This window comes from Anolis sagrei, chromosome 2, assembly GCF_037176765.1.
Source record: "Anolis sagrei isolate rAnoSag1 chromosome 2, rAnoSag1.mat, whole genome shotgun sequence".
Classification (NCBI taxonomy): domain Eukaryota; kingdom Metazoa; phylum Chordata; class Lepidosauria; order Squamata; family Dactyloidae; genus Anolis; species Anolis sagrei.
Window position 1 is genome coordinate 169602703 of NC_090022.1, and position 11877 is coordinate 169614579.

Below are 11877 nucleotides of genomic sequence, written 5' to 3' on the forward strand. Positions count from 1 at the left end.
GACTACGGACAACGCCGGCTCTTCAGCTAAGAAATGGAGATGAACACCAACCCCCAGAGTCGGACACGACTGGACTTAATGTCAGGGGAAAACCATTATCTTTTATATAAACAACATAAACATACCAGTCTTTTAATGAGAAGTGTGGGTCTGCTTTTGACTGATGAGAGAGTCAAGTTAATTAGGATTGTTGTTGTGTGCATTCAAGTTGTTTCAGACAGTGGCATATGCTGCTTCAGTCTGGTGGAGTCTCCTTCTCTGGACATTTTTCAGTAGAGGTGGTATAACCCTAAGTAATATTCAATAATAAGCAAACAGTATTTTGGCACCCCCCCCCCCCCCGCCCAACCAATCACTGATATATATTTCCTGTTTGTCGTGGGAGTTCTGTGTGCCATATTTGGTTCAATTCCATCCTTGGTGGAGTTCAGAATGCTCTTTGATTGTAGGTGAACTATACATCCCAGTAACTACAACTTGCATATGTCAAGGTCTATTTTCCCCCAAGAACACCTCAAGAGCGCCCCTGGGCAAAATCAACTATACTGCAAGTGCTTACTTTGCGTAATGGTTGAGCCGCCCCTGCTGCAACTATGTCACTCCTTATCTTCATAAATTCAGCCCCAAGTTTAGGACCTGTTTGGGGGCTTCTTTGTCTCAGATTTGGGCATCCTTTGCCTCTTGGGAAGCTGGTCTCATCCTCCGAAATCTGGTTCCCCCATGGGATACTTCAGTTTGAAACAGTTACTCCCTTGGGCCTACGGCTTTGACTCGTCCATCTGCTTCTTTGGCTGCGGCATGTCTCAATGGTCTGTGGAGGTTATGAGCCGCCTTAGAGAGGTGAAGCGAGGCAAGGCACCCATCGCCTGAGAGGCTTAAATGGCTGCCCAATCAAAGGCTGGGTTTGGTGGCTGCTGGGTCCTGGGCTGTCCCGGGGAGTCTCAGTCTGTCTTTTCAGGGAGCATCTGGACCAAGGTCCCTCTGTCTCCCAAAGGGGTGCTGCCGCTGCCACCTTGGGGAATTGGAGAAGATGAACTGCTTCTACTTCTCGGTCGTGATCTGGAAGCACCGCACTTGGCTACTGGCCACCATCTTGCTACTTTTGATGCTGCTCCTTCGACAACTGACCAAAGAGTGAGTGTTTGGGAGCGGAGTAGTGGTGAGCTTCATAAGGCTCTTTATCCACGGAATAGAATGTCAGCCTAGTTTTTTTAATGTGGTGGTGGGGGGATTTCTATTATTATTATTATTATTATTATTATTATTATTATTATTGTATTGTCGAAGGCTTTCATGGCTGGAATCACTCAGTTCTTGTGGGTTTTTTCGGGCTATATGGCCATGTTCTAGAGGCATTTCTCCTGACATTTCGCCTGCATCTATGGCAAGCATCCTCAGAGGTGATAATAATAATTATTATTTATTATTATTATTATTATTATTATTATTATTATTATTATTATTATTATTTTAGAGCTGTTTCCTGCCTTAATTGTAGAAGGCAAATACTGTATTTCTTCACTTCCAAATAAATGCTGTATTTCTTCACTTCCAAGATGTCATTGATGAGACACACACTAATTTCTGGATCAATAGCAGAATATATATATAACGGCGCTCCATGCAGTCATGCCGGCCACATGACCTTGGAGGTGTCTACGGACAACGCTGGCTCTTCGGCTTAGAAATGGAGATGAGCACCACACCCCAGAGTCAGACATGACTGGACTTAATGTCAGGGGACTACCTTTACCTTATATATATGGAGCCCCCGGTGGCACAGTGGGTTAAAGCACTGAGCTGGTGAGCTTGTTGATCGAAAGGTCGCAGGTTCGATTCCAGGGAGCAGCGTGAGCTTCCGCTGTCAGCCCTAGCTTCTGCCAACCTAGCAGTTCAAAAACATGCAAATGTGAGTAGATCAATAGGTATCGCTCCGGCGGGAAGGTAACGGTGCTCCATGCAGTCATGCCGGCCACATGACCTTGGAGGTGTCTACGGACAACGCTGGCTCTTCGGCTTAGAAATGGAGATGAGCACTACACCCCAGAGTCAGACATGACTGGACTTAATGTCAGGGGACTACCTTTACCTTTTGTTGTTCATTCGTTCAGTCGCCTCCGACTCTTCGTGACCTCATGGACCAGCCCACGCCAGAGCTCCCTGTCGGCCGTCACCACCCCCGGCTCCTTCAAGGTCAGTCCAGTCACTTCAAGGATGCCATCCATCCATCTTGCCCTTGGTCGGCCCCTCTTCCTTTTGCCTTCCACTTTCCCCAGCATAATTGTCTTCTCTAGGCTTTGCTGTCTCCTCATGATGTGGCCAAAGTACTTCAACTTTGTCTCTAGTATCCTTCCCTCCAGTGAGCAGCCGGGCTTTATTTCCTGGAGGATGGACTGGTTGGATCTTCTCGCAGTCCAAGGCACTCTCAGCACTTTCCTCCAGCACCACAGCTCAAAAGCATCCATCTTCCTTCGCTCAGCCTTCCCTAAGGTCCAGCTCTCACATCCGTAGGTGACTACAGGGAATACCATGGCTTTGACTAGGCGGATCTTTGTTGCCAGTCTGATGTCTCTACTCTTCACTATTTTATTGAGATTGGACATTGCTCTCTTCCCAAGAAGTAAGCGTCTTCTGATTTCCTGGCTGCAGTCTGCATCTGCCGTAATCTTTGCACCTAGAAATACAAAGTCTGTCACGGCCTCCACATTTTCTCCCTCTATTTTCCAGTTGTCAATCATTCTTGTTGCCATAATCTTGGTTTTTTTTAATGTTTTACCTTTACCTTTACTTTTACCTTAATATATATATATTCTGCTGTTGATCCAGAAATTAGTGTGTGTCGGGGTGAGAAAGACGGGGTTAAGTAAAGTAAATAATAATAATAATAAGTTGAATGTTTTAGAATCAGTGTGTGTGTGTGTGTGTGTGTGTGTGTGTGTATTCTAGCCATCCCCTGCCACGCGTTGCTGTGGCCCAGTCTATTGATCTGGAAAATACAGTAATGAGAAAGTGTTGGTTTCTAATATACATAATGTCTTTATGTTTGTGGGTAAACAGTATTTCTTGTTGATTCTTTGTCAGTGTTGATGTGGAGATCGTCTGGTTTGCCCACTCTGGAACATGCAACACAGAATTGTCCTTCTATAGGGGTCCCTTTTAAATCTATAACACTATATATGTGTGTGTGAATCATATCTATCTATCTATATCTATGGCTGGATGGCTCTTTGTCAGGAGGGCTTTGATTACTTTTTCTTGTCCTGGTGAAGGGAATTGGCCTTAAGTATTTTCTGTTGGTCATGGGGGTTCTGTGTGGGAAATTTCTGTCATTTGTGGGGTTCAGAATGCTCTTCGATTGTAGGTGAACTATAAATCCCAGTAACTACAACTCTCAAATCATAGAATCATAGAATCAAAGAGTTGGAAGAGACCTCATGGACCATCCAGTCCAACCTCCTGCCAAGAAGCAGGAATATTGCATTCAAATCACCCCTGACAGATGGCCATCCAGCCTCTATTTAAAAGCTTCCGAAGAAGGAGCCTCCACCACACTCTGGGGCAGAGAGTCCCACTGCTGAACGGCTCTCACAGTCAGGAAGTTCTTCCTCATGTTCAGATGGAATCTCCTCTCTTGTAGTTTGAAGCCATTGTTCTGTGTCCTAGTCTCCAAGGAAGCAGAAAACAAGCTTGCTCCCTCCTCCCTGTGGCTTCCTCTCACATATTTATACATGGCTATCATATCTCCTCTCAGCCTTCTCTTCTTCAGGCTAAACATGCCCAGCTCCTTAAGCCGCTCCTCATAGGGCTTGTTCTCCAGACCCTTGATCATGTTAGTCGCCCTCCTCTGGACACATTCCAGCTTGTCAATATCTCTCTTGAATTGTGATGCCCAGAATTGGACACAATATTCCAGGTATGGTTTAACCAAAGCTGCTGCTGCTGCTGCTGCTGCTGCTGCTGCTTCTTCTTCTTCTTCTTCTTCTTCTTCCTCCTCCTCCTCCTCCTCCTCTTCTTCTTCCATCTGAACATGAGGAAGAACTTCCTGACTGTGAGAGCCGTTCAGCAGTGGAACTCTCTGCCCCGGAGTGTGGCGGAGGCTCCTTCTTCCTTTCTTCTGTCTGTCTGTCTGTCTGTCTTCTTCCTCCACTTTCCTCTTCCTCCTCCTCCTCCTCTTCTTCTTCTTCCTCCTTCTCCTCCTCTTCCATCTGAACATGAGGAAGAACTTCCTGACTGTGAGAGCTGTTCAACAGTGGAACTTTCTGCCCCGGAGTGTGGTGGAGGCTCCTTCTTTGGAGGTTAGATGGCTAGATGGCCATCTGTCAGGGGTGCTTTGAATGCAATATTCCTGCTTCTTGGCAGGGGGTTGGACTGGATGGCCCATGAGATCTCTTCCAACTCTATTATGATTCTTCTCCTCCTTCTCCTTCTCCTTCTCCCTCTTCCCTTCCCTTCCCTTTCCTGGGAGGGCCTTTGCACAATTGAGACTCATGCGCCAACTACGACCATACCTCGTGAAGGCGGATCTGGCCAGGGTGGTCCATGCCTTAGTCACCTCCAGGTTGGACTACTGTAACGCACTCTACGTGGGGCTGCCCTTGAAGACGGCCTGGAAATTTCAGTTGGTTCAATGGGCGGCAGCCAGGCTATTAACTGATGCTCCTTACAGAGAGAGGTCAAGGTGTTTCCGGGCTCAATTCAAGGTGCAGGTGCTTACCTACAAAGCCCTAAATGGTTTGGGACCCACCTACCTGCGTGACCGCATTTCCATATACGAGCCCACATGATCCCTTCATTCATCTGGTGAGGCCCTGCTCTCGATCCCGCCAGCATCACAGGCGCGATTGGTGGGGACGAGAGAGAGGGCCTTTTCGGTGGTGGCCCCACGACTCTGGAACTCACTCCCTAAGGACATCAGGCAGGCCCCAACTCTGGCAGTCTTCAGGAGGAACTTGAAGACGTGGTTGTTCCAGTGTGCCTTCCTGGAATAATGATCCCTTAGCACTTTGTCCCTCTAAAGCACTTTACATTTTTAGGTCTGCTTGTATGTCTTTCCACAAACACCACTATCACTTTTTCATCCATGTTTCAGCACTATTTCCAATTTTAATTTTACATTTGGTCTTCCCACAGTTTTTTATTGTATGTCTTACTGATAATCTTATATCTTTATTGTTTATGTTTTTATTTTAATTGCTTGTATTGTTGTGATTATTGCTTGCATTGTTGTGTTCGGTCTCGGCCTCATGTAAGCCGCACCGAGTCCCTTGGGGAGATGGTAGCGGGGTACAAATAAAGTATTATTATTATTATTATTATTATTATTATTATTATTATTATCTCTGTCCTTGCCATACACAGCTACACGTATGAGGAGCCCCTCTACATTGCAAAGTAACTTTGCTTCTCTGGCCTTCTCTTGCAGAGAGGTTCTCCATCTCAATCCGAAGGAAGATTTATTGAGTTTGCAACCAAAGAGTACTTCTACTCACACCCTGGCTGTTTGGCATGTGGCAGAAAAACCTGTCTCGGAGGAGCCAGGAGATCTCAACATTGTCTTCCTGAAGACCCACAAAACAGGCAGCAGCACAGTGCAAAACATCCTTTTTCGGGCCAGTGAGCGTCGCAACCTGACTGTGGCTTTCCCCCTCTACTCCTATCAGTTTGCTTACCCAGAGCGCTTCTCCAGAGCATTTGTAGAGGATATTCCGCCTGGGGCGACCCACTTTAACCTTCTTTGCAGCCACATGAGGTTGGATGTTGGGGAAGTTAGAGCCATCATGCCCTCCCGTAGTATCTTCCTGACCATCTTACGCCACCCAGTGCAGACTTTTGAGTCTGTCTTCCACTATTACCTCAACATGGTGCCTGCCTTCCAGCCACTGGCCAACCACTCCAGGCCCCTGCTGGCTTTTCTTGAAGCGTCAGCTCAGTACTACAATGCACAGGATGCCAGCAACGGTCTGGCCAGAAACCCCATGGCCTTTGATTTGGGACTAAATCCAAGGGAGGAAGAAGCAGCCAGTGGTGAGTGGTCCGTGGAGCTGGAGAAGCTCAACCGGACCTTTCATCTGGTGATGATTGCTGAGCATTTTGACGAGTCTCTTCTCCTGGCACGAGAGTTGTTAGGACTGAACATGGAGGAGCTGGTCTATGTCAAGCTCAATGTCCGTCATAAGGAAGGGGAACCTCTCTCGAAGGAACTAGCCCAAAAGATCCAGGCTTGGAACTGGTTTGATATGCAGCTCTACAAGTTTTTCCAAAGGATTTTGTGGCACAAAGTGGAGCGTTATGGTTACATGCGCATGAAGCGAGAACTGGATACCTTTCGGGCCTTACTGCGGGAGACCGTGGCCAGGTGCCTGGCAGAAGATTCAGTTGGACCAGGGGACACAGCTGATGCCCTGCGGCCTTGGCAGCCGAGCAGTGTCACTATTTTGGGCTACCGATTAAAGCAGAACCTCACCTATGCCCAATATAGTAGCTGCTTCCGCCTGGTCTTGCCTGAACTCCAGTATCATGCATATCTCTACTACAAGCAGTATGGAAAGGACATGCGCCCACTCCCTACTACATAGTGAGGGTGCCAGGGAGCTGCTGTTTGAGAGGCTGAGAACAAGTCTTGCTTATTTGCCAGATCTTCCACTCCTTGATCATTGGTGCCGTACCCCTTGGGGATGATGACATTTGAGACTTTGCAAGATAAACCAAGTTGGGGATAGAGTCATTAAATTAGAATCTTTTCTCATATGGATGGGGAAAATGACAGGAAGGACATCTTATCATGTATGTCATCTCATACCCATGCAGAGGCGGCCCTAGGTAATTTTCAGCGGTAAGCAAATAGTATTTTGGTGCCCCCCCCCCCCCAAAACTAATCACTGATATATATTTTCTGTTCGTCGTGGAAGTTCTGTGTGCCATATTTGGTTCAATTCCATCATTGGTGGAGTTCAGAATGCTCTTTGATTGTAGGTTGCAGTGGCTCCGGTCCTTTCTCGAGGGTCGCTCCCAGAAGGTGTCACTAGGGGACTCCTGCTCGATTCCTCGGCCATTGCACTGTGGAGTCCCGCAGGGCTCAATACTGTCCCCTATGTTGTTTAACATATACATGAAGCCGTTGTGAGAGATCATCCGGAGTTTTGGGGTGTGGTGTCATCTGTACGCAGATGATGTTCAACTCTATCACTCCTTTCCACCTGTGACTAAGGAGGCTGTTGAAGTCCTGAACCGGTGCTTGGCCGCTGTAACGGACTGGATGAGGGACAACAGATTGACACTAAATCCAGACAAGACAGAGGTGCTCCTGGTCAGTCGGAAGGCCGAACAGGGCATAGGGTTACAGCCTGTGCTGGACGGGGTTACACTCCCCCTGAAAGTGCAGGTTCGCAGTCTGGGAGTGATCCTGGACTCATCGTTGAGCCTGGAACCCCAGGTTTCAGCGGTGACCAGGGGAGCATTCGCACAGTTAAAACTGGTGCGCCAGCTGCGCCCGTACCTTGGGAAGTCTGACTTGGCCACGGTAGTCCACGCTCTGGTCACATCCCGTATAGACTACTGCAACGCTCTCTACGTGGGGTTGCCTCTGAAGACTGCTCGGAAGCTTCAAATGGTCCAACGATCGGCAGCCAGGATGTTAACAGGAGCGGCACCCAGGGAGCACACAACTCCACTGTTGCGCCAGCTCCACTGGCTGCCAATTTGCTACCGGGCACAATTCAAAGTGCTGGTTTTAGCCTTTAAAGCCCTAAACGGTTCTGGCCCGACTTACCTGTCCGAACGCATCTCCTCCTATGAACCAGTTAGGACACTAAGATCGTCTGGGGAGGCCCTGCTCTCGATCCCGTCAGCTTCACAAGCACGCCTGGCGGGGACGAGAGACAGGGCCTTCTCAGTGGTGGCCCCTCGGCTGTGGAACGCCCTTCCTACGGACATTAGATCGGCCCCCTCCCTACTGGCATTCCGGAGGAGAGTGAAGACCTGGCTGTTCGAACAGGCATTCAACTAGGCAGTGCAATTGAATTGATTATTGGAACACGGAAAATGGATATGGAGACTGGATTCTGATTTTATTAATGAGACGTGATGGATTGTTAAATTGATGTATTGATGTTTACTCACTTGCTTTTATATGTTAATGATTTTCTACTGTGTATATTGGAATTTGTTGTTAACCGCTCTGAGTCGCCTAAGGGCTGAGAAGAGCGGTATACAAGCAAAGTAAGTAAATAAATAAATAAAATAATCATGCCCTGCGGAAAGCTGATAAGTCCCGCAAGGCACGGACTTCAGGAGGCTGAGTATTCCAGAGTGATGGTGCCACTGCTGTGAAGGCTCTGCGTCTGGTTGCTGTTAGACACAAGGTCTTGACACTGGGAATTTCCAATAGATCTTGGTCCTCAGAACGGAGCGATCTCTGGGGTTGGTAGGGGGTGAGGCGGTCCCTCAGGTACATCGGCCCCAGACCATGTAAGGCCTTAAAGGTGAGTACCATCACTTTGAAAGTGATCCGGTGCTCAATTGGTAATCAATGCAGCTGTAGTAAGATTGGAGTTATGTGGCATCTCATCGGAATTCCCACAAGAAGCCGAGCAGCTGCATTTTGTACCAACTTGAGCTTCCGGATCACCGACAGAGGAAGGAATGACAGGAAGGACATCTTATCATGTATGTCATCTCATCCCCATGGCACCTTTAAATGTGGGCAATGACAATACAACCAGGGATTTCATTTATAGGTGGTAATGCTTGACATCATGCCTACCTTTCCTTTAAGTTTTCCAACAACAAAGGAAGACAAAGCAGTGGGCCCATTTGTCACTGTGGGTAATTCAGTGTGCCACTAACTACAACTAACTGGCCACTTGTTATTCACCAATTTCTCCAAAACAAAACGCATTTCAATGTTATGATTGTAATTTAATAATGGAGAAGTTATTTTATAATGTAACTTTAATTTTCTATTTGTTCCTATAGGTTTAAGATTATGGCCTCACTAAAAAGTGTAAGAGGAAAATCACATGCTGGCTGGTGCTCTGTTGTGTGTGTTGATATGACAATGTGGTGCAAGAGTTCTTGGGTGATAAGAGTTTTTGGAAGAGAGCACTGGATAGTCCAGCTTATTTCTTGGTTCTGCTGGACTTCTCAGCGGTCTTCAATACCGTCGACCACGGTACCGTCGCCTCGCGGGAACGGGCCTTGGGGGTACCGCTTTGCAGTGGCTCCAGTCCTTCCCCGAGGGTCACTCCCAGGTGTTATTAGGGGACTCCTGCTCGACCTCGTGGCCATTGTACTGTGGGGTCCTGCAGGGCTCAGTACTGTCCCCTATGTTGTTCAACATATATATGAAGCCGTTGGGAGAGATCATCCGGAGTTTTGGGGTGCGGTGTCATCTGTATGCAGATGATGTCCAACTCTGTTACTCCTTTCCACCTACTACTAAGTAGGCTGTCCGCTGTAACGGACTGGATGGGGGCTAACAGATTGAAACTAAATCCATACAAGGCAGACGTACTCCTGGTCAGTCAAAAGGCCGAACAGGGCATAGGGTTACAGCCTGTACTTGATGGGGTTACACTCCCCCTGAAGGCGCAGGTTCACAGATTGGGAGTGATCCTGGACTCATCGCTGAGCCTGGAACCCAGGTCTCGGCGGTGGTCAGGGGAGCTTTTGCACAATTAAAACTTGTGCGCCAGCTGTGCCCGTACCTTGGGAAGTCTGATCTGGCCACTGTGGTCCACGCTCTGGTTACATCCCGTATAGACTATTGCAACGCTCTCTACGTGGGGTTGCCTTTGAAGACTGCCCGGAAGCTACAACTAGTCCAACGAGCGGCAGCCGGACTACTAACAGGAGTGGGGTACAGGGAGCATACTACTCCTCTGTTGCGCCAGCTCCACTGGCTGCCAATCAGCTTCCGAGCACAATTCAAAGTGCTGGTGTTGACCTATAAATCCCTAAACGACTCCGGCCCAATTTACCTGTCCGAACGGATTCTCCCCTATGGACCATCAAGGTTATTAAGATCTTCTGGAGGGGCCCTGCTCTTGGTCCCACCTCCTTTGCAATCGCGATAGGTGGGAACGAGGAATAGGGCCTTCTCGGTGGTGGCCCCTCGGCTCTGGAACTCCCTCCCGACGGAGATTAGATCTGCCCCTTCCTTCCTGACTTTTAGAAAGCTGGTAAAAACATGGCTTTGGGATACTGCATTTGCAGAATGATGACTGAGTCAATAACTGCTGACCACACAGGCGGATGGTGATGAATTTATTATTTATTCTGACGAACTGACCTTTTGTAAGTTGTATAATTGTATTTTAATGTATTTTTGTACTATTGTATTATGATGTTTACTGTGGTTTATCTTATTGTATTTTAACCCTCTGCTGTTAGCCGGCCTGAGTCTCTCTTCAGGGGTCGAGAAGACCGGGTTACAAAAGCTTGAAATAAATAAATAAATAAATAAATAAATAAATAAATAAATAAATAATGTGTAAAGGGCCAGAGGGAATCTGTAGAACACTAGAATTACCAAGAGGTTGGGAGTAGTTGCTCCATACCAGGGCTCCTCAAACTTTTTAAACAGAGGGTCAGGTCACAGTCCATCAAACTGTTGGAGGGCTGGATTATAATTTGAAAAAAAACATGAATTAATTCCTTTGCACACTGCACGTATCTTACTTGTAGTGCAAAAAAAAAAACCCCACTTTAAAACAATACAATAATTAAAATGAAGAACAATTTTAATAAATATAAACCTATTAGTATTTCAATGGGAAGTGTGGGCCTGCTTTTAGGTGATGAGGTAGAATTGTTGTATGTTTTCAAGTAATTTCAGACTTAGGTTGATCCTGGGTGAGGTCCGGGTAAATGACCTTGGAGGGCCGTATCTGGCCCCCGGGCCTTAGTTTGAGGACTCCTGGTCCATACAATATATGCATCTCATTAGTTGCCATTGGATGGAGGCAATGCTTTCCATCCATGCATGTGAGTGGAGTAACCTTCCAAAGACAGCCCACCTAGGTTCGTTCTGTTTGCAGAAGCTATTGGAATATGAATTACCTATTTGCTAGCTCTCATGCCTAGCAAATACATATAGTTCTCGATTTCCAACCCCGAGATGCAGCAAAGTTGTCACAGATTATTGACGTGCCAAGGGAGTAATTTCACCACCTCAACCAGGTTCCAATTCAAGAGGGCAAGTCAAGTCTACAAATACAAAACAACCTACTGTTTAAATCTAGAAAGTGGTACACATGGGAGGGCAGAACTTTTGCATGGCAGCCTGTAGCTGCAGTCTATGGCTGTCCTAGAAAGATGCTGAGTGATTAAGCCACCCTGCGACTAGAGACGGGCTTTATGAGAGTGGAGGCCAGGGTGTGGGTGGCCATACTCAACCTCTGGCTCAGACTATCCCGTGCACCCTTTGGTCTTGCCCCACTAACCATGAAGGATGACTTCCAATCCACATGGAAGCAGGTGGTAGCATCCAAAATCTCCTCTTTGGGGTTTTCTCCAGGTCTACTATTCGCTATGGATTACAATCAAGCCAAAGCACTTATTAAACAATGTATCATAGACACAGAGCGACAACTAGATCTGGCCTCGGTTCCAATCTTCCTTATCAATGAAGACAGCAGATGTCTTGCCTCCCCTATGGCATATTTAATAAACTTAGAGGTTCCTATTCATTGAAGGGCTTTCACCCTGGCTCGATGCCACGCTCTCCCATCAGCTGTACTCGAAGGCCGCTACCGGAAGATCCCTTTCTCAGAGAGACTCTGCCCCTGTGACTCGGGTCATGTAGAAACAGTAGAACATGTGCTCTTTCAGTGCCCGTTCTACAGGGATATCCGTGCCAGGCTTATCTTACCTCCGATA

General features: G+C 47.3%; 1 protein-coding gene across 1 annotated transcript; it reads left to right on the forward strand.

Annotated features, from left to right (window-relative positions):
- The first annotated feature begins 826 nt into the window (after window positions 1-826).
- LOC132766551 (galactosylceramide sulfotransferase-like) lies at window positions 827-6859 on the forward strand. The gene is made up of 2 exons (XM_060760897.2): window positions 827-1134; window positions 5423-6859. The coding sequence occupies exons 1-2, from the start codon at window positions 1031-1033 to the stop codon at window positions 6573-6575; spliced, it is 1257 nt and encodes a 418-aa protein (XP_060616880.2). The 5' UTR covers window positions 827-1030; the 3' UTR covers window positions 6576-6859.
- Window positions 6860-11877: the final 5018 nt, after the last annotated feature.